At 58.0% G+C, this 21,907-nt stretch overlaps 1 protein-coding gene across 1 annotated transcript in view; it reads left to right on the top strand.

Annotated features, from left to right (window-relative positions):
• LAMA5 (laminin subunit alpha 5) overlaps window positions 1–21,907 on the top strand; it is a 118,392-nt gene that overhangs the window by 69,590 nt on the left and 26,895 nt on the right. The window contains exons 12-40 of the mRNA XM_029070671.2: window positions 515–655; window positions 1,259–1,396; window positions 2,002–2,136; window positions 3,278–3,412; window positions 4,574–4,711; window positions 5,120–5,172; window positions 5,568–5,667; window positions 6,309–6,361; window positions 6,610–6,715; window positions 7,328–7,427; window positions 7,661–7,817; window positions 8,140–8,278; window positions 8,561–8,703; window positions 8,808–8,914; window positions 10,886–11,039; window positions 12,889–13,049; window positions 13,577–13,685; window positions 14,209–14,306; window positions 14,436–14,637; window positions 15,697–15,826; window positions 16,141–16,280; window positions 16,901–17,016; window positions 17,925–18,133; window positions 18,742–18,946; window positions 19,201–19,345; window positions 20,053–20,193; window positions 20,779–20,940; window positions 21,329–21,430; window positions 21,592–21,675. Coding sequence (XP_028926504.1) covers window positions 515–655; window positions 1,259–1,396; window positions 2,002–2,136; window positions 3,278–3,412; window positions 4,574–4,711; window positions 5,120–5,172; window positions 5,568–5,667; window positions 6,309–6,361; window positions 6,610–6,715; window positions 7,328–7,427; window positions 7,661–7,817; window positions 8,140–8,278; window positions 8,561–8,703; window positions 8,808–8,914; window positions 10,886–11,039; window positions 12,889–13,049; window positions 13,577–13,685; window positions 14,209–14,306; window positions 14,436–14,637; window positions 15,697–15,826; window positions 16,141–16,280; window positions 16,901–17,016; window positions 17,925–18,133; window positions 18,742–18,946; window positions 19,201–19,345; window positions 20,053–20,193; window positions 20,779–20,940; window positions 21,329–21,430; window positions 21,592–21,675 — 3,803 coding nt within the window. The remainder of the gene's footprint in view (window positions 1–514; window positions 656–1,258; window positions 1,397–2,001; window positions 2,137–3,277; window positions 3,413–4,573; window positions 4,712–5,119; window positions 5,173–5,567; window positions 5,668–6,308; window positions 6,362–6,609; window positions 6,716–7,327; window positions 7,428–7,660; window positions 7,818–8,139; window positions 8,279–8,560; window positions 8,704–8,807; window positions 8,915–10,885; window positions 11,040–12,888; window positions 13,050–13,576; window positions 13,686–14,208; window positions 14,307–14,435; window positions 14,638–15,696; window positions 15,827–16,140; window positions 16,281–16,900; window positions 17,017–17,924; window positions 18,134–18,741; window positions 18,947–19,200; window positions 19,346–20,052; window positions 20,194–20,778; window positions 20,941–21,328; window positions 21,431–21,591; window positions 21,676–21,907) is intronic.

Below are 21,907 nucleotides of genomic sequence, written 5' to 3'. Positions count from 1 at the left end.
AAGTTCAATCGATCAGTGGTATTTATTGAGCCCTTACTGTGTGCTCAAGCGCTTGGGGAGTACAGTATAATAGAGCTGATAGACTCGTTCCCTGCCCGCAACGAGCCTACAATCTAGAGGGTCCCTGTCCAAAGAGAGCTGAACAGACATGGCCCTGCTCAGTGGAGCGTTCGGCCTAAGGACAGACGGAGCCAGTAGTGGCAGCGGGATCATCTTTGGAGAAGCCAGATATGGTGGTGGTAGTACCCACGGAAGCAGATTACCTGAACCAATGCTGCGGCTCATTCAGGTAACCAAACAAGTTGGCGTTTAGCCGCCTCAGACCAAAGCCCAGTTTTCTTTGGCCTTTTTGGATTATCTGTGCTAATTTCAGTGTGGATGTCAGACAGTCAGGTCTCAGTGTGTGGGTGGGAGAGGGGGAAGGGAAGTCGGGAAAGTGGGCAAGGTTTTTGCTCAGGGCCCCCACCCTGCTTCCCCACCTATATTCCCCCTCCCGATCCGCTCCTCTGTCCAGACTGTGACTGCAGTGCCGCCGGGACCAAGGGGAATGCCTGCCGGAAGGACGCCCAGCTTGGGATCTGTGTGTGCAAACCCAACTTCCAGGGAGACCACTGTGAACAGTGTGCCCCTGGGCACTATGGACCTGGGTGCCAGGGTGAGTGCCGCTCCCTCCCTTCTTACCCCAGCTAGGCTCAGGGGATTTGGGATTCTCATTTCTCCATTGTGGGTGTTGGCATTACCTCCTAGAGGTCACAGATAAGGGTATGTGGGCAAGCATCCGAGGCTGCCCCCAAAGCCTCTGTGGTTACAGCTGCACTCAGAAGTGTAGGAGAGCCCGGAAACACCAAGGCCCAGATTGACCAGCCCTTCTTTCTGGCTAGACCTCTCTTAGAGGGGCCTCGGGACCTGGAGGCAAAGAGCTGGGGGAAAGTGGACCTAAGTATCAAGTAGAGGGTCGGTTCAGCGGTTTAACCACAACTCGTGGTCTGACTCGCCTGGCTGACTGGGACATAGGAAGGTCAGAGGCCAGAAGGGGCATTTCCAAGCAGATCTCTGGGGTCAGGAGGCCGGTCTCCTCACCTGAGCAGCCTAAGTCTTAGAGGAATGCAGAAACCAGGGCTCCCAGCCTTCTCGGTTGAGTGTGAGAACTGTGGGCCAAGGGAGGAGTAGGAGAGACCGGGTATGGGGCCGTCCTCTCGGTACCTTCCGGTCCCCGACCTGAGGGTCCTCCACCCCCTCCACCCTATTGCCTCCTCAGCCTGCCAGTGCTCTGGTCCTGGCCAGTATGATGGCAGCTGTGACAGTGAAACGGGTCAGTGCGTGTGTCGGACCGGCTTCGAGGGGCCTGCTTGTGACCGGTGTGCTCCTGGCTACTTCAACTATCCACTCTGCCGGCGTGAGTACCTCCTTCTCCCTTCCTTTCTCCCTTTCTCCCTCCCTGCCACTCCTCCTTCCTGCTCCTGTTTCGGTTGGGCCCCGGGCTCTGCTCCTCTTGCCCTTGGCATTCCCTGTGGGGATGCAGGGCTGGGAGAGGCCTCCATCTCCTCAGCCTTCTCTGCCTCCTCCTGCTCCGCCTGTGCGACCAAGGCAGCCTGCTCCACGGCCTCTAGTGCCAAGCCCTGAACTGGGAAGACTTACCCTGGGCTCTCAGCCCCAGACTATCCACCCTGCCCCGCTCTCCAAGAAAGCCACCTCCCGGAGGAAGCCTTTCTGGAATAACCATGCCTGACTTGGATTCAAGCGCTTAGTACGGTGCTCTGCACATAGTAAGCGCTCAATAAATATGATTGAATGAATGAATTCCGCCCACCTCCCCAGGAGCCCCCTAGCATTGATGAGTTGGGGTGCTTTTCATTTGTTCCTGGTACTTCAGGACTGTGTCCTTCCCCTGCCATCCCCATCACACTGGGTCGGGACTTAGCGCCGAGGGCTGGAGCGGGTGGCGGGTGGGGTGTGGTGTACTGGGCTGACTAATGGGCGGGCGCGGTGTTTGCCTTGCAGTGTGTGGCTGCAGCGTGGTTGGGACAGAGCCGGAAGTTTGCGATGCGGCCGGAACATGTCTCTGCCGGGCGGAGTTTGCCGGCCCTCACTGTGACCACTGCAGCCCTGGGCATCACTCTTACCCCCACTGCCAAGGTAGTGACTAGGGCCGGTAGGCTCAGCTGGAGGTGGGCGGGAGGAAAGGAGGGAAGGGGCTGGGCTGAGGGAAGAGCAGAGCTGGAAATGGGTTAGATGCTGCTGCTCACAAAGGTTATGGTCCTGGAAAATCTCTGCAGGCAAACTGTTTGTCCTCCCCGCCCCTGAGGCCAGCTCTCATCCCCCAGAGCCAACCTGGGCAGGAGGGTCCATCGCCCGAGGCTTCAGGGCAGACACCGTCAAAGTTCCCTGTGAAATGGATGTGCAGTCAGTAGCAGCAGTCAGAAGTGATGTGATCTAGTGGAAGGAGCTTGGGCCTGGGGTTCAGAAGGTTTAATTTCTCATCCTGGATCTGCCTTTTGCTATTGTGTAACCTCGAGCAAGTCTCTTAATTGTTCTGTTCCTCAGTTTCCACATCAGTAAAATGGGGATAAGGTCACTGGTGTCCTTCCCTCTTGGACTATGAACCCCATGTGGGACAGAGACAGTATCCGACTCTGTTATTTAGGAGGAGCAACATAGGGTAGCGGATAGAGCACGGGCCTGGGAGTCAGAAGGTCATGGTTTCTAATCCTGGCTCTGCCACTTGTCTGCTCTGTGACCTTTGGAAAGTCAGCTCATTTTTCTGGGCCTCACTTTCCTCATCTGTAAAATGGGGATTAAGACTGTGAGCCCCATGTGGGACAGGGACTGTGTCCACCCGAATTTGCTTATATCCACCCCAGCGCTTAGTCCAGTGCTTGGCACATAGTAAGTGCTTAAGAAATCATTATTATTGTTATCATTATTATTATCATTACTGGCCAGCTATGGCCAATACCCAGTCCCAGCATTCGAGGCAGGTGGGTTGGAGCCAGAGGGCCCAGCACCACGTGACATTGACAACAAAGTGAAGGGAGCTCCAACATCAGGCTGAGGGTTTAGCCTAGGCAGTAAGAGAGACTGATAGGATGATTTTGGTGCAGTTGGGTCAGCAGGGAGGAGTGGAATTAGTTGAGCTGTGGAGGTCTAGGATGAGGAGGAGAGAGACATGGAGGCCGTTCACCCGAAGCTCAACTGCTTCCCGCTCCTCAGTCCTCTGCTCCCTCCCGCCACCACTCTCAGCTCCCTCCCCCCACCCCTCACTCTGCTCATCTCTCAGCCTGCGCCTGCGACCCCCGAGGCTCCCTGGGGGAGCCCTGCAGCCCGGCCGGGACCTGCCGCTGCCTGCCCAACTTTTCTGGGCCCTCCTGCCACGAGTGCGCCCCCGGCTTCTATGGCTTTCCCAGCTGTACCCGTAAGTCATTTGACATGCTGTTCCCTCCTCGCCCTGCGAGAGCCCCTTGAGGTGCCCGGAGGGGAGTCGAGGGTGGAAGGGGATGGACGGGGGCGGGTGAGACAACCATGGGCCAGTTAGCAGCAATCACTGCTCGCAGCTAAACTTGTCCAACTTCCTACACACCCTGGCGTGCCCCCCAAATGGCAGTCCAGTCTTTGCTCTCAGGCCTCTGAGAGACCTCCCTCGGCTCCCTCAAATCACCCGGTTGCCTTTGCATTTTAGCGAGGTTTCGGTGCTTCCTGAGCGTCTTCCTGAGACTCCCCCTCCCTGATGAGAGGGCTGGGCAGGGTGAGCCCCGGGGAAACCCCATCTGGAGCCTGGTGTCTCCAGCCGGAGCCCTTCCGCCCTTCCTCCCGCCTACCTGAAATTTGAGAACCCAGCCCCACATTCAGAACCCGGCCCCCGGCGCTGCTTGGCCGGTCTATCGTAAGCAGGTGCCTGGGCTTGGCCCAGAAGCTCCTTTTTTTTTTTTTTAACACCAAGCAGTGAAGCTGTGCTGAGGCATTCTCCTGCTTCTGGCAGACCCTGGATCTGGCCGGCTCTCCAGCCGTGTGTAGCACCCCGCTTAGCCGGGTGGCGCTGTGCCCGGAGAGGGGTGGAGAGGGTGCTGATGCTAACAACCTCTGCCCCTCTGCCTCCAGCCTCGGTTCAGCCTCCTGCTGCTCCTCCAGATGGCAGCACACTCAGTGCCCCAAGGAATGGGGGTTCTGCCACGGGGTGGTGGGGACCAGTCTCCCCTTGTCCTCGGGAGAGTTCTGCTCAAGCATGTGTCTTCCTTCTCCTCTGCTTCCAGCTGCAGGGAAGCCTGTGTGCCATTGTCCTCTTATCCCGGGGAGGTGCAGGGTAGGGGAGGCCTCTGGGAGGTGATGGGTGGTCCTCAACCCCCGTGCACCTTCTGCCCCGTCGTGGCCAGCCCCCTTTTGGCCTGCAGGACGGGTGACCCCAGCCACCTGACCCAGGCCCATGCAGGGGCTTAGATGGAATCTGCCAACTCCATCCTCCCCCAAAGCAGAGCTGATGGGCACTGTCCCCTCCCCTGGGTGTAGCCCCTCCCCAATCCCATGCTCCTCCCCTTACGCCAGCCTTGGCCTTAACCTTGCCTCCTCTTGTCTGGTTCAGCGTGTCACTGTTCCCGAGAGGGCTCCTTCCAGGACACCTGTGACCAGGAGACGGGTCAGTGCGCCTGCCGCTCTCTCGTGACAGGGTTGCGCTGCGACACATGCGTGCCCGGGGCCTACGGGTTTCCTCGCTGTGAAGGTATGGCACCACTCCCGCTCTCTCTCCCTCTTCTTCTCTCACTCCCTATCCATGGATTGATTAATCTCAGGAGCCACTTCCTGCCCCGGCTCCTGGGAACTGTGGATACGCGTATGTACCTGGGACTTTGCTGTTGTGGCCTGAATCCTCGTGGGTGTGAGGCACTTTAAACAGAATTAGTCTGGGATTTATGTGCCTACCTGCATTCCCCTCACATATTTGTGAATCAAAGCCACAGAAAGTCCAAGGAACTAATGTTTGTGGTGAGATGCGGAGTCGGGGTGATAAGAATCAAAGGAGTGAGAGGAGGGCTTCTCATAGGACCTGGCTCCATCTTGAGCCCTCTACTTCTCTCTCTGCCTCTCTCCCCCAACCCCCCAACCCCATCCCCCAAATATCCTCTCCTAGTGGGTTCCTGCGACCCAGCTGGCCAGGCCTCCACAGAGCCCACCTTGTCTGAGGTGAGTAGACTGTCTTTGTCCTTGTTTAATTTGAGGGACCCCCTGCTCCCCACTTCCCTGGCAGCCTTTCCCCTATAGGGGCTGGAACCCCAAGGTCATCACCAACTCCGTGGGTGACTCTGGGTAAGCAAACTAACCTCTCCTGGTTTCAAGTTTCCCATCTGCAAAATGCGAAACTCCAGAGACGTGAGACAAATGGCAGTAGTGGGCGGAGGAAGAGATTGAAGGGACCCACAGAGGTGTCACGATTAGGCCATGAGTAACATAGCATTCCTCCGTCTGGGGAGAGCAGGTGGGAAGGATTCTGGGATCTGGGTGGGTGTCGGAAAGCAGGTGCTTAGAGGATGATCGCTCCAACACCCCAGTCGTGCTCTCTCCCTCTTTCCTGCACACAGGGATCCTGTGAATGTCGGGCCTTTGTGGAGGGGCCCAGCTGTGAGCGGTGTAAGCCTCTGTACTGGAACCTGACTCCCGACAACCCCTACGGCTGCACGAGTAAAGAGCTTTGTCCCCCACCTTCTCCTTGGGACTCCCTGGGGAAACTGAGGCTGGGGAGCTGGGGGCATGGGGGAAGTACCAGAGCTGGAGAAAAGACTGCCCCAGGATTGGGTTTACTGCTGCAGGAGAGGAAGTGGGGAATAAGAATGGGGTCCACTGGTGCTAATTCTGGATGCTGTCCTCAGAGGGCACTCCCAAAATCCTTGCTATGGACGGGGATGTACCGAAGGCAGGGAGGGGGAGCCGCTCCAGGATCCCTTGCGTTCTGTGTCGGGGGGTTCCCCGGCTGCCGGTCTTCACAGCCAAAGCATAGTGGAGACTTGAGCAGTTGTCCCGATCCTTTCCAGAAGCTAGGGCTGTTTAATTGAAAGCACTGTAAATTATCTGGATAATTCAGCAGGTGTTTTTTTCTGGATAACGTCCTGGGTTCTCTCCTTCCCTCAGCCCGAGTGGGAGACCACTCCTTGCAGATCCCTCATCCCACATCGGGGCCTGGAAGATCTGGGAGGAGTTTGTCTGAGAACAGCTCTGCCCCAGGGACCTCACCCCACTTTCCACCCAGCTTCCCAGCTCCCTCAGGGTGGGCCCGTTCTCCCTCACTGGTCTCTCACTGGCCATCCCCTCTCTGTCCTCCCTAGCGTGTCGCTGCAATACTCAGGGCACCCTTGGTGGTGTGGCTGAATGCCATCAGGTGAGTGCCTCTAGAAGGCCCCATACGCACACCCCCGCCCCCACTTTGGCCCTGCCCCTGCTGGGATGATCAAAGGGGGTCCAACCAGCTCTCTGCCTGCATGCCCCCAGCAGGGGTCAGGGACTCCTTGCCCTCTCCCCCATCAGTTTAACCCTGGCAGTGGTGAAGTGGGTCCAGGGGCCTGAAGAGTGGGTGATGGTTGGGACCCAGAGAGTTCTGCTGCTCATGTTTTACCTGCCACCTCCCAGGCCTCGGGGCAGTGTTTCTGCAAACCCAGTGTCTGCGGCCGGACCTGCTCGACCTGCAAGGACGGCTACTATCGGCTGGACCAGGGAAATTACTTTGGGTGTCAGAGTATGTCCCACCTCCACTCCTGTGGTTGTCCCCAGGGAGGGGGTGGGGAGGGGACATGGAGCCCCTCACTGTTCACCCTGAGACCACACTACCTTCTTCCCTCACCTCTCCATGAAGCTCCTTGGCTGGTGATGTTAACCTGGGTACTTTTTACAAATGCTAATGAGCCCTCGGTATGGGCCAACCCGACCCCGTGGTGTCTTGGCCTTCGTTTAATCAGCGGAGCCATACCGTAGAGACTTAAGGACTCCAGCGGCATGAGCTTTGATTGGTGTGGGCAAAGCCCTCGGGAGAGCTCACTAACTCTCTCTTGCCCACCCTTGACCCGGCAGCAAGATGATAGTTCGGAAACTCGATCTGGTTGGGAGGGGCTGGCCCAAGGCCTTTATCGGGAGGAGGCAGCAGGCTGGGGGTACAGACACAGTGCCTTGGGATCATTCAGACCCACGTGGGGCATAAAATGGCTTCAAACAGGGGGAGCACCAGCTTGGGAGGAGATCAGAAGTGATGGAAACAGCACCCCCTCCCCTGCACCCCCACCTCCACCCCATCCTAGCATCCTCCCAGGCTCCCTAGCCTGGACAGATGTCAGCTAGCACTTCCTGTCTGCAGGCTGCCACTGTGATATCGGTGGAGCTCTGGCCCAATCCTGCGAGGCGAGAACAGGGGCCTGCCACTGCCGGCAGAACACACAGGGTCTCACCTGCACTGAGTGAGTACTCTGGGTCTGGGGAAAGGTTGGCGGCGGGAGGGCAGGGGACAGCCAGAACTAAGCAGGTGGGAGTTGGCATTGTGGGAGAGCAGAGTGGCTTCTTTTATTTGTTGGCTTTGGCTCAGGTGACTTGGTCGGGGCCCCGGGGCAGTGCATCCCTCCCCGCATTGCTCCCCAACCCCATGCCCCCAGCCCCAGTGGACTAACGCTGCTGGCCGGTGCGCCTCCCACAGGCCAGCGAGGGAACACTACCTCCCAGACCTTCATCACCTGCGGTTCGAGGTGGAGGAGGGCAGGACCCCAGATGGGCGGACCGTGCGCTTTGGCTATAACCCCCTGGAATTCGAGAACTTCAGCTGGCGGGGTTATGCCCAGATGTCTCCTGTTCAAGTAAGAGCTCCCCGGGGCCTCCCACTTCCAGGCCGGCTGGGGTCACCGCCTTCCGTTGTGGCACCAGGCGAGAGGCAGGACCTGCTCGGGGTGGAGTAATGGACCGGGGTCTTGAGTTTGGCATCCGTGAAGGTGCTCGCTCCCATGCCTGCCTCTCTGCGTGTCTGCTCCTCACCCCCATATCTGCCCATCTCAATCTCTGCTCCTCTTCCACCGCCCCTCCCGATCATCCTTCCCAGCTGTGGGGCCTTGGGCCTCAGGATCGGCCGGCTCTGGGGATGGGGTAACCTCCATGGCTCTGCGGGTCTCCCCCTGTCCCCAGCCAAAAGTGGTGGTGATGCTCAATGTGACCTCCCCGGACCTTTTCCGCCTTGTCTTCCGCTACGTCAACCGGGGGCTGACCAGCGTTGAAGGGAGAGTGTCTGTCCTGGAGGAAGGGAAGTTCAATATTTGTGGAAACTGTGAGTGACATTTAATCTTCAGCCTTCACCTGTACACTGGGCCGCTGCCTCCTCTCTTCCTCCCCCTACTCCTCGTCCTCTGCTTTCTCCCCAATTTCCCCTCTGCCCTACCCTCCCTCTCACCCCACCACCCTGTGCCCAGTCTTCTATTCCCACTTGCCCAGCTCAGGTATGTCTCTGCCCCTCCCTCCCCCCACCCCAGACCCCATTTTCCCCAGGGTCAGAGCCACAGGGAGTCCTCCAACCCAGGTGACCCTTCTCTCCTCTGCTGCCCCCCACCAGGCACAGAGCAGACCAAGCAGATTGTGTTTCCGCCCAGCACGGAGCCGGCGTACGTCACCGTCCCACAGAGCGGTTACGGCGAGCCCTTCGTCCTGAACCCCAGCTTGTGGACCCTGGTGGTCGAGGCTGAGGGAGTCCTGTTGGTAAGGAACTACTCCCTCTCCTGAGCATGCCGGTGACTGAGCCAGCCATGAGGATACCTTCCTCCTCGACCATGCCCTCTCTCTTCTCTCCCCCAACTCTGTAGGATCACGTGGTCCTGCTGCCCAGTGCGTACTATGAAGCCCCGGTCCTGCAGTTGAAGGTGTCTGAGCCCTGCACGTACAGTCCGGCCCCGGAGCTGGTCGGCCACAAGTAAGGATAACCCTGCGGCCGACATCTTTTCCCAGGTTCTGCTTCATGTCTGGGGAGTGTGGGAAGGCGGCCCCTGCGCCTCTCCCTAGACCTAGGAGAGGATTGAGCAAGTCTTGGCAGGTGGTGAGAGGGTGCCAGCTCAATGTGGCTGCCTCGTGGCGGAACCTGGGATCCAAGACAGGCCTCAGCCCTCCAACCCTCTGCCCGTGCTGCTGGTGCAATTCTGGACTCTTGCAGTGACTGACGGTGCTTTTCAGACAGGAATCCTGGGACGGCCCCTCCCCCTCACTTATCCATCCCACCACCCTCCCAAAAAGGAACTTGTAACCAAATTCCAGACTGCCAAGATTACACAGTGGCCCTGTTCCAGAGGACCCCGATTCCAGACTCTTGAGAATGGGAGAGTGTTAGGCACAGCTTGGCCTTGTGTGGCCCAGAGGAAGCTGACTGAGGAAGACAGAGGGAACAGAGATGACCAGGGTAGTCCCCGGGAGAGGCAGCATGTGGTCCCAGACCAGAGATTGAGGCCAAGCACCAGGGGATCGTGTTGTGATCTAGGGACCTCGGCCTCTCCTTCGGTGACCTGGAGAGGGGATCCCGTGGCTGGTGGGAGGAGGAAGTGCTTTAGGGAAAGCAGAGCATGGAGGGTGTAGCGATCTTATTAATAGTGGAAGAAGGAACCCCCAGCACTGCTGAGGGGACATCGGGCCCACTTCCCAGACCTTTCTTTCCACCATTTGGCAGGGGGAGCAGAGACCGGTTGTCTGCATTCTGTGCAGGTGCCCCCTTCCCTCCGGCTCCCACCCAAGGTCCTCCTTCACTATTCCCAGGTGATGCCCTGGGGTCAGGTGGGGACGGGGCTGGGCCGTCCACGGTGGTGAATGCCCCTGGGACTGCCGGAGAGGCATCGCCAACAAACAGTTCCGCTCCCACATTTCCAGTACTCACAAGTTGTGAGAAGAGTGATGACTTGGTGGTAGGATACAGCTTTGCTGGCAGAAGGCATGAGCGGGTGGGTGGCTCATGCCAGGGATCACTGCTCTGGGGGCTGGTTTTGGGTTCAAACCAGCTACCCGACAAGACTCAGCTGCTCCTGTGGCCCGGACCTACGATGAGCCCCACTTGTTGGCGCAGCCGGGTCTGGTGGTTCCGTTGCCACGTTGCCATTGTTCGGCATGGGCCTTGACCATCCTGTAGTTAGAGTTGATTCATTGAGTTGTACCCGGTTCTTGTTCCTTTTTTGTTTCTTTGTCGAGTCTCACATGACCCAGTGGTCAGGCTGGCATACCCTACAGCCTTCTCCCCTCATCGGCTACCCATCTTTCCCCGTCGCCAGGGGCCTCTCACCACCCTGGACCAGGATAGGGTGCTCTGTGTCTGTTCCCTTGAGCTGTGGACCCAGACATGGGCCACCTGGGCCCTGCTGCTCCCTGCCTCACAGAGCCCTCTGGTCCTCCTGGTGAGCTGGCCCCTACTGTCCTTGCTCTCTGGCTGGGGCACCAACCATTTCCGAGCGGAGCTGTGCCCCCACAAAACTTTGAGCACGGTTAGGCTTTGGTGGTCACCGTTGGGATTCTGAGCTGCCAGAGCCCGGACCTTTGCCCCTCCAGCCATTCTCTCCTGCATGTGGATCTTGTTTTGTTGGTTTTTTCATGTGGGCACGTGTTATGCCCATTTTATGTTGTTTGGGTGCCTTTGTTGTTTCCGCTCTCCTTATGCATCAGTCGCCAGTTCCCTCTCCCCGCTTTTGTTCTTCTTAGATTGTGAGTCCGTTGGGGGTGCAGGGACCTCCAGGGACCGTGTCTAATTCCCACCTGCGTATTCTTTCCCAATACTTAGTACAGCGTCCCCAGAAGACACTTAAAATATCCTATTATCTGGGTGCATCTCTAGCCGTGTTGAGCCGGCTCCCCCTGCTGGGACTCCAGAGGCCCGTGGGTGCACAAGTGTCTCCTCTTTCTCTCTCTCCAGCTGCGTCCTGTACCACTACCTTCCCTTGGACGGCTTTTCTGCCGGGGCCGGCAAGGAGGCCACGTGCCGACTGGACAACAGTTTGCCCAGACCTTGCCAGACCGAGCAGCTGAGCCCCTCCCACCCTCTGATGGCTGCCTGTCAAGGTCAAGAGGTGAGTCCCCCACTTCCCCCATCACACGCTCTTCCCTTCTGGAAATGCTAGGCTTTGCGAGTGCCAGGTGCGCAATACACACCCAGGAGCCGAGTGGACGGCCCAACCTTCCGGAAAGCTGAGGGAGCGTGAGAGCAACAGCACAGCCCAACCTGGTCTGGCCCTCCTAGCTGATTCCAGAATTATTGAGAAGCAGCTTGGCTCAGTGGAAAGAGCACAGGCTTGGGAGTCAGAGATCATGGGTTCTAATCCCAGCTCTGCCGCTAGTCAGCTGTGTGACCTTGGGCAAGTCACTTAACTTCTCTGGGCCTCAGTTACCTCATCTGTAAAATGGGGATGAAGACTGTGAGCCCCACGTGGGACAGCCTGATCACCTTGTATCCCCCCCAGCGCTTAGAACAGTGCTTTGCATATAGTAAGCGCTTAACAAATGCCATTATTATTATTATCCAGGACTTTTCTTAGGGAAGGGACCCGGAGCTGGTGGGGAGAGCCTAACGGGACGGAGGAAATGAGGACCCCTTGTCTAGGCTCTGATTGATCAAACATTCAAACAGTAATATTATTTGAGCACTTACTGTGTGCAGAACATTGTTCTAAGCACTTGGAAGAGTATATAATACAGCAGAGCTCCCCAAGGAGCTTACAGTTTAGAGGTGAGGACAGACATTAAAATAAATTACAGATAGGGGAAATGGGAGAGTATACAGTCATTATGTAAGTGCTGTGGGACTAGAGCCCGGTTAGTATTGAGTGAAAAAGGGGAGCTTTTATATATCCAAGTTGGTAGGCGACATAAAAGAGTGGGTGAATGGGGGAAATGAGGGCCTAGGGAAGACCTCTTGGAGTAGACAATTTTAATCTTTGAAGGGGTGGATCGGGTTTGGTAGGAAGTTGACGTCTTGCCAGTCACTTTAGCGCTCTCTACCTCAGTTTCCCCATTTGTGAAATAGGGAGACTACCTTTCACCTGCTTCATGGGGAAAGTGTGAACAAGTGTTAGGCAATGTGAAAAGGGCAATATTAAGCAGAATCATTTCTAAAAGAGGGCTGCTATAGAGGTATTATAAGAGGGATGCTATGTGATAGCATCATCAATTGTTTTTATCGAGCACCTTCTGTGTGTAGAGCACTGTCCTATTGGGAGAGTGATAATAAATAAAGATGACATAATCATTGTCCTTATGGAGTTTACAGTGTATTGGGAAGATAACATTTTATAAAGACATTGTTTAAGAAAACTTCATATTAAGAGGGGGACTATATTAAGTGATGTTTATATGAGACCGTGGTATGTGAGGCAGCCTTATATAAGGGAATCATGCAATTTATATAGCATTCTGTAAGTGAGAAGTTATGTGCAGTGAAATCACGGTGCATAAAGCAGGATCATTCATTCCTCAAGGCAATATTAGACAAGGGATGTGGTAGGTGAATCTTGAAATTTTTTTATGGAATTTAAGCACTTACTGCATGCCAGGCACTGGGCTAAGATTAGGGGTAGATAGAGGGTTTTCAGATTGAACACCATCCATGTCCCTCATGGGCTCACAGTCTAAATTCTCCATTTACAGATAAGGTAACTGAGGCACAGAGAAGTGAACTGACTTGCTTAAGGTCACACGGCACACAAGTGACCCGTGCTCTTTCCACCAGACCATGCTGTTTCTCTTTTTTATGGCGCTATTATAATGATCGTCTAAGGAGGTGGTACTTAAGGTGGTGTGATGGTATGAGGACTCTGTATGAAGGGACGGGGCAGGACTTCCATGTGTAAACTGGTGGAAAAACAGATTCGGCTGTGGAGGACAAAGACCCAAAATCAGAGTTTTCTGTGATCCCGTCAACAGGTGGACGTCCAGCTGTGGCTGGCAGTGTCGGAACCGGGACGCTACGCCCTGCTTGTGGAATATGCCAATGAGGATGCCCTGCAAGGGGTGGGGGTGGCAGTGAGCACACCGCAGCTGGCTCCGCAACAGGGCATGCTCACCCTCTACCCCTGCAAGTACAGGTAGGGGGGCCCCTGGCTGGGGAGCAGGGGAGGCGGGGAGCACCCTGCCCTGGGCCAAAGCAGGGACCACCAGGTCCTCATGCCTGCAGGCCCTCTTGGGAGAGGGCTCAGGGATCCAATCCATTGTAGAGATGAAAAAACTGTGAAAGGCCCTCAGGGTTCTCTGAGGCTGAGGTGGACTCCCCATACCTTCTGAGCCAGCTGAAAGTGAGCTGCCCTGCTCTCTCCCACCCTGCTCTCCCAGAGTGGCCTCTGTTGTTGTCCAGAATCGGTGACACCGGGGAAGCCTTGGAGATCAGTTTGACTTCAGGGGGAGGAACCCTATAGTGTAGTAGATCTGATGTCAGACTGTTCTCTCCCATGGGGGACCCACTCTCCTCTCATCCCATTTCCCCCCATTCTGGGACCAGCACCCCTTGGTGCCAGAAACCCACCTGGCCACGAAGTACTGGGGGCAGGGATGTAGCCTTTAGCATCCTCTGGCCACACTCTTTCTTCCCCCCGCCCCCACTCTTCCCATCTCTCAGCTTCCTTTGTCGGGGAGTCGTCCTGGATGCTCAGAACCGCCTAGCTGCTTTCGAACTCACCACCGAGGCCACCGTCCGGATCACAGCCGAGCGAGCCCGCTTCTTCTTGGTACAGCAGGGCGATCCCAGCTGGGATGGTGCTCTCTGGCCCCCTTCCTCCACCCCCGCATCTTCCCTGGGGCTGGCTCTCTGGACCCGGAAGGCAGGAGCGAGCTGAGCATTTGCCCCATCCACATTGCTCACTGGCCTCGCCCAGTCCTTTCCCCACGTCCACCCACTGTCCCTCTTCTGAGTCTCCCAGTGCCCAGAGAGCATGGACCCTGGCCTGTCTTGGAATCCAGTGGAAGAGGAACGTGCCAGGCACAGTCAACTGTAGTTTCCTTAATTCCCACTCTCTGATTTCCTTTGGCCCCTGCCTGGTTTCTGTTTAGTCCAAATCCAGGTTAAGCTCACTGCCTGATTTCTCTTAGGCAAGTCTCTGGCTGTTTTCTTGTAGCCTGCTGCCTGATGTTTCCCAGGAGCCTGAGCTCATGTCTGGGCATGGGACTGGTTTCAGACCCCAGGGTTGGGGGGAGGAGGTAGAGGAGTGGGTATCGGGGCCGATGTGAGAGTCTTTGCTTCCTGCCCTGCAGCACCGCGTGTACCTGGTTCCCTTTGGAGAGTTCACGACAGAGTTCATCGAGCCCAAGGTTCACTGTCTCAGCACCCATGGGGCCTTTCTGCCCAGCAGGTACCCGAGACACTCTCCCCAATCCCGGCTGGCCCCGTGGAGTGCGAGCTCGCGTGCGTGTGTGCGTGTGTGTGTGTTTAGAGGCCTGGGGCGTCCCACCATCCATCGCTGCCTCCCCGTCTCTTTCAGTGGCTCCTGTGTGCCCTCGCGTTTCCAGAAGCTGTCCCAGCCCATCGTCCTGCAGGAATTTAAGGTCCTACCCATTCCAGCTGACTTCCCCCTGTTTCACGCCCACACCGTCGTGCCGGTCGACCCTCCATTGGAGCCTGCACCTCGACCTCCCACGGCCAGCGATCCAGCTGTTGAATTGATCCTGCTGCAGCCTCCCCAGGTATGGGGGCGTTGGACCCCGCCGGTCTATGTGGGAGCGGTGGCCATCCAAGGACCCCCGGGACCTGGCCCTGACTGTCTGGCCTGGCAAGTCCTTGGCTTTTCATTTGGTGACTTGGGAGATACAACAAATTGACACCGACTCTCCATATTTTGCCCATGAGTGAATTATTCACTCTGTGGCTTCTCTGAGGCAGGGTCTTAAGCTCTCACCAGCTTGCCTCCAGCCTTCTCCCACCTGCACCCTGAGGTCCATCCCCACCTGTCTCCACTGACCCAGACCACCTCTTCCTTGTCTTGTACATAGTACCGGCTCCCCCATGGGTCCAGATGGACCTACCTGGTGTGTATTACCTGCTCCCACAGGGAGCAGGGAGCCAAAATCAGCCAAGTCAGAGTCTTTCCCCAATCCCTGGTCACAGACTCACAGCCCTCTGGGGCCTCTGGGTGGGAACCCAGGTGAGATTCCAGTGGATGCTGGGTGGGGTGTTTGGCATTTTGTGGGTGCTCTGGGAGATTGGGAGCAAGGGCCTGGCGGGGCTGGAAAAGCCCAGGGAGTTGCTGGAGGTGACTCTGGCGCTGGCTTCCTGGAGGGTGGAATGGGCTTCTGGCTCCTCCTTGAGGTGCTCTCCCATGGGATCCTTGGAGACTGGAGCTGGTGGACCAAGGGAAGTGCCCAGCGAGGGGCCCGAGCCCCCATGTAGACGGGCAGCAATCAGAAAAGGAGTTCACTGGTGTTTCTGTGTTGTAAAACCCTGGAAGACCCTGAGACGCCCTTTCGTTCAATTCCCAGCCTCCAGTCCTCCCCTCCAATTCAGCTCCTCACCTCAAGCCCCACTCCCTCCCCTCCCGGTGTCCCCTGCCCCCTGCAGCCCCCCGATTACTCCCCTCCTATAACCCAACTCCCCATGGGTGACCTCATGGCCTACCTCTCCTCCGACCGCAGTTCTCACCCGGAGACCTAGTGGTTTTACCTCTGGCCCGGGCCTCAACCCCCGGTCTCCTCTCGCCCTCCTCATGGCTACCCGGCTCACTTGTGCCCCCGGGAGGGGGTCTTTAGCAGGGCACGGTGGTGCTGAGCACCCACGTCCAGACCCTGGGCCGTTATGCCTTCCTCCTACACGGCTATCAGCCCCTCCACCCCACCTTCCCCATCGAGGTGCTCATCGGCGGGGGCCGCGTCTGGCACGGTGAGTGAAACCTGGTGGCGGGAGAGGGTGGCGGCAGGGGCTGCGTCCCATACAGAGATTGTGTCCCAGAGCTGGGGTGGCAGAGTGAGTGATCCCCGGGGGTGGGGTGGTCCAGACTGTGTACTGCATGGTGAGTGAGCCCCAGAGCCGGAGTGACGGAGGTTACGACCAGCATGGTGAGCGACACCTGGGGAAGGGGTGGCGGGATCCCATCTGTCACGGTGAGTGAGTCCTGGAGGGCCAGAGAGGAAGGAAGTTCCCCAACAACAGCACCTGGCCCTCCTGGACTGACCGCCACCCCCCGGGGCCCGCAGGACAAGCCAATGCCACCTTCTGCCCCCACGCTTATGGCTGCCGCAGCCTGGTGGTGTCTGAAAACCAGGTGGTCCTGGATGTGACGGACAACGAGCTGACAGTGACCCTGCGGGTGCCCGAGGGCCGGCAGCTCTGGCTGGTGAGTGGCCAGCAGCTGGTGGAATCTCCCACCCAATTCCGCAACTCCCCTACCCCACCCTCTGCCCCAGTCCCGAACATCCTCTTTCTCCTTCTCTCCGCCAAGCAGCGGCCCTGTCCTCCTCCAGGGCTCCAGCTGAGGCCAGTCCCCTGCGTCCCTGTCCCCCGCCCCCACCATCTCCCTGCAGGGCCCCTTGTGCCGCTCACTTTCAAATGTGTACGTGTTCCTCTCGTGCGTGATCTCATGTGCCTTCTATGGGTTCACATTCCCTCCCAATGAGGTCTTGTGTCTGCGTCCCTGGGTGGCGGGGAGGGGTCCCTGTGTTCCCTGGGGGCCCGCTGCAGGGCTGGGCCTGCAGTGACCCTCACTGCAGACTGGATCCCTGCCCCAGTCCCCTCCGTGGCTCAGCCCCATCCACAGCCTCCTCCAAGGCCTGGCCCCGCCCCATCCTCAGCCCCCCTCCCCTCGCTGCTCACACAACCAGCCAGATAAGCACCACTGGCTCTTGTCTCCCAACTCTGCCACTCACAAGCCCCGCTTGGGGTCCCGAAGGCCAGTGGAGTGGCCAGGAACTTCAGGAATGGCCACCCTCGAGCACCACCCCCACCTGCATTTCACAGGACTATGTGCTGGTGGTCCCCGAAGATGGCTACAACCCCGGCTACCTCCTGGAGGAGCCCCTGGACAAATCCTATGACTTCATCAGTCACTGTGGGGCCAATGGTTTCCACATCAGGTGAGGGCCACCCACATGGCAGAGGGACCGGGTAGAAAGTGGGGCTTGAGGTCCGAATCCCCTCCTTGCCTGACAGGAGATGTTGGGCAAGTCACTTCTCTGTGACTCAGTTTCTTCAACTGTAAAATGGGAACAATATGCCTGTTCCCCACCCCTCATCAATCAATCAATCAGTACAGTGGTATTTATTGAGTGCTTACTGTGTGTGGAGCATCGTACTGTGTGTGAAGCACTCTTAGGAGAATACAGTACAGCAGAGTTGGTAGACACGTCCTGCCCTGCCCTCTAGACTTTAACCTCGTTGTGAGCAGGGAATGTGTCTATCGTTGTATTCTCCCCAGAACTTACTACAGCTGTCTGCACACGTTAAGCGCTCAGTAAATACGATTGACTGACTGACGGTTTGACTGTCCACAATGTTAGACGGAGAACCATATGTGGGACATGGATTGTGTCCCACCCACCGACTGCCACAGTGTTTTAGCGCTGCTCGAACACCATCATTTTGATGTTGGGGTCCCAGTGGACCCCGGTTCCATGCAAGGGAAAATGAGAAGGCTGAAATATACGCTTCTGGGGACATACCAGCTGTTGCTCCAAGTCCCGGCTTCAGCTGTGATGGGGTTTACGGGGAGGGACCAGCTGGTGCCCCGAGGTGACTTCCTGCCCTGGGATTTGATGTTCTGAGTCTTGCTGTTGCAAGAGAATCCACTTGGAGGGCACTGGGGGGTGATTGCTGACCTTGATCTTTACATCTGGATTAAGGGAGGCTAAAGCACAGGGCCCCAGAACGGACCCAGTGTCCCCGCCTGCCTCGGGGCGGCCCTGAACAGGTAGAGCCCGGGGACGGGGCAGAGCGGGGACAGATAGACCAACTGGCGGACTGGCTCCCCTCTCTCCCCCCGCAGCCCCGCGTCTCCCCGCTTCTGCCAGGATGCCGCCATCTCGCTGTCCCTCTTCTACAACAACGGGGCCCAGCCCTGTGGCTGCCATGAGGCGGGGGCCATGGGCCGGCAGTGCCAGCCGTTTGGAGGCCAGTGCCCCTGCCGGGCCCACGTCATCGGACGCGACTGCTCCCGCTGTGCCACTGGCTACTGGGGCTTCCCCAACTGCAGGCGTGAGTTTCCCTCCCTCTCAGCCGAGCACACCACCCCCCCACCAACCCTCAGTTCGCCGGCCTGAGTGGACAGAAGCCAAGTTGCATCCTGGGGAAAGCGAAAAGCCATCTTTCCACTGAGGAGTAGGGATCTCAGGACCTGGGTTCTAATCCTGACTCCGCCCTTGTCTGCTGCGTGACCTTGGGCAAGTCACTTCACTTCTCTGGGTCTCAGTTACCTCATCTAGAAAATGGGGATTAAGAAGGGGAGCCCCACGTGTCCAACCTGATTAGTTTGTCAACCCCAGCGCTTAGTACAGTGCCCGGCACATGGTAAACTCAACGAATACCATAAAAAAGGAGGTTCCCACCTGTTACCTGCCCCCTCTGAGAACTAGTCAAGTGAGGAAGAGCTACAACTACAGCAGTAGGGTTATAAGTCACAAAGGACTTCTGGTGAGGAAAACGAATGGGCAAGTGAGGGAGGTGGTGGCATAGCTTCTCTGGGTCTAAAGAGTGATATCTTCCCCGCCCCCGCCCCACTTTTTCCCCAAATGAGCCCATTGGAGGGGCAGAGGGTGGACCGGAATCCCAGGATCCCAGAGGTCCCGACTGCTCTGTTGCTGCAGCCTGTGAGTGCGGCCCCCGGCTGTGCGACGAGGAGAGCGGCCAGTGCATCTGTCCACCCCGCACGGTCGAGCCGGACTGCGTGGTCTGCCAAGCCCAGACCTTCGGCTGCCATCCCCTGGTGGGCTGCGAGGACTGCAACTGCTCTCGCCCGGGCGTCCAAGACCTCAGCAGCCCCGACTGCCACCTGGACAGCGGGCAGTGCAGGTTAGGTTGGCGAGGCGAGGGCCCTGGGCCTGGAAGCCTGGGGAGGGGCTTTGGTTTCCACTCCCCTGCCCCGGCACAGTCCTCCTTCAGTGGTCCTGCCTCTTCCCCTTTCGGCCCTGGGATCACGGTAGTGCTACCCCCCTCCAGCAGCCCTCCCTGATCCATCTGCTTCTGGGCCACAGTCTGGTCCCTGGGAGTGGTGGGTTGGGAGGAGGTCCGGAGAGGAGTGCAGCTGCCTAACAACTCCACCACAGGTGCAAACCCAACATCGTGGGACGTCGGTGTGACATCTGTGCCCCGGGCTTCTTCGGCTACCCGAACTGTCAGAGGTGCGACTGCCATGAGGCGGGCACAGTGCCCAGTGTGTGCGACCCCTCCACGGGGCAGTGCCACTGCAAGGTAAGGTCAGATATCCTCTGGGCAAGATGGGGGCTGGGGTTACCATTTTCAGCCTCCCACTCTGTCCACAGGCACTGGTTGGGGCTGGTGGGAGGGAGGGAGGAGGCGGTTCTGGGGCAGAGATCTGGAACACCCCTCGAGGGCTCAGGGCATCGACGATCCTGTCTCCTAAGCAGCCTGCCCTTCCTGGCACCCCAACCGGTCCGATGGTGGGGCAGAGGTGGCCAGTGTGACCCTAGGCTCTGCGGTGAAGGAGCTATCCATTCATCTCTTCTCCCATGGGTGGTTTGGAGCGGGTGGCTGGGGGCACTGATAACTGGAAACTTGAACGGGGTTCAGGGGCACAATCCCTGGCATTGCAGGCAAGACTTCAGCCAGATACCTGACTACTTGTCCCTGGGACATGCTCCTGCTCCCCATCACCCATGTGCCCTGTCTCTCCTCCTCCTCCTGTCCTTCCTTCGCCACATCCCAGGGCCTGGAGCTCCGGGGTCCAGCCAATAGGGATTTCTCTTGTCTCATTTAAGGGTTTTGAGCCAGTAAGGCTGTAGCTTCTCTCTTGAGCTTGTGGTCGAGGAAAATGGGCCTGGAATGAACCCAGGGGCTGACGTTTGGAAGCTGCCGCTATTCCTATCCTTGGTACCTCCACCCCTCTGGCCACTGCAGCCCTCCAAGGCCCTCCCTGACCCCATCCCAAATTCCTGCAGGAGAACGTGGAAGGAGCCCGCTGTGACCAGTGCCGCCTCGGCACCTTCTCCCTGGACCCCGCCAACCCTAAGGGCTGCACCCGCTGCTTCTGCTTCGGAGCCACGGACCGCTGCCGCAGCACAGAGCGGAGCCGTGGCCAGGTGAGGGCAGCTCGGTGCCTGCCGGGCCTGGTGGGGTGACTGCTGAGGTCCCACAGAGGTCAGCCTTCTCCCCCCCCCCCCCCCCCCCGGCCCCACTCTGCTGCTTCGGCCCAGGACTCCCTGAGACAACCCAGGGTCTCCAGCCATCACCCTGGCTCCTCGCCGTGTCAGCCCATTTGAGAAGGAGGCGGGAGAACGGGCAGGTGGCATCAGGCCCAAGGGGCAGAGGCAGAGCAGCCAGATGTTCATGAACTTAGATGGCTGGGCCGGTTGGCCCCCAGAGCTAGGCTGGATCCAGGGGCCACAGGGCAGGCCTAGGGGTGTGGGGCAGGGCATCCATCCCATTCCCACAGGCTGGGGAGGGGCAGTGGCTGTAGGTGTTGCTGGGCTTTGGGGGCTGATTTAGCAAGCTGCTTGAGCATCGTCTATCCCGACCCCCATGACCTTCAAGGCTCCTGTGTACTCCAACCCCTGGCTGTTCTTGCCCGCCCCCCCCCCCCCCCCGCATCCCCAGCCCCTGTGCATGCCGTGTGCTCTCTCTCTCTCTCTGTCTCTCCATCTCTATCTCTCTCTGTCTTGTCTCAGTTCATAGACATGCAGGGCTGGACTCTCCTGACCAGTGACCGGCAGGAGGTGCCCACCTCGCTTCACCTCGATGCCGGCCTCGTCCATGCTGATCTGAGGAATGTGCCCGAGGCCTACCAGGAGCTGTACTGGCAGGCTCCCCCCTCTTACCTGGGGGACCGGGTGAGTGGACGGTGGGACTGGACCAGCCAGATGAATGGATCTTGCTGGGAGGAAGATGGTGTTGTGGGGAGGGGAAGGGGAGCGGGAAGAGGTACAGGGAGGAGGCAGCAGGGCCGCAGAGTCTGGCAGTGCTGAGCTGGCTGGCCGTTAGCCCACTGGCACCTTGCTGAGCTCCCAGCCCTAACTAACTTTGCTGGTAATCAGGGCAGAATACTTTGCACACGGTAAACAATCAGTAAATATTGATTGATGAATGGATTGGTTGACTTGTGTGATGTGGGTGGGGCGGGGTTGGGGGGCCGCACTCTTTCCCGTAGACCACGTGGGCTTGTGGGCTTGAGGGTAGAGTAGACCTGATTGGATGAACCTGAACCCTCCCTGCTTCCAGGTCTCATCCTACGGTGGGTTCCTGAGATACGAGCTGCACTCGGAGATACAACGCGGAGATGTCTACATCCCTGTGGAGGTCCGGCCTGATGTGATCCTGAAGGTACCATTGAGAGGCTTGGGACTGGAGGCAGAGTGGTGGGGCTGGGGGTGGGGGGTGGAGGGGCAGGCAGGGAGGGGTGAGGGGCAGGGAAATAAGCCCCAGGCTGAGGCCCCCCTGTGAACTATTCGTCCTTCCTTCCTTCCTTTCTTCCCTCCTTGTAGGGCAACCAGATGAGCCTCAGCTTCTTGGAGGGTGCCTATCCTGCCCCGGGGGATGTCCACAGAGGCCAAGTCCAGCTGGTGGAGGTCTGCAAAGGCACCTGTGGCATCGGGCCATGGGGTGGGGGAACCTAGGCAAAAAAAAAAAACTGCTAATGATAACTGGTATTTATTTAGTGCTTACTAAGTGCCAAGCGCTGAACTAAACACTGGGATCAGATACAAGATAATCAGGTTGGACACAATCTCTATCCTTTATAGGGCTCACAGACTAAGGGGAGGGAAAATAAGTATTTAATCCCTGTTTTACAGATGAGGA

The sequence above is a fragment of the Ornithorhynchus anatinus genome, chromosome 8 (assembly GCF_004115215.2).
Source record: "Ornithorhynchus anatinus isolate Pmale09 chromosome 8, mOrnAna1.pri.v4, whole genome shotgun sequence".
Lineage (NCBI taxonomy): Eukaryota > Metazoa > Chordata > Mammalia > Monotremata > Ornithorhynchidae > Ornithorhynchus > Ornithorhynchus anatinus.
This window is presented reverse-complemented; position numbering and strand designations above follow the sequence as displayed.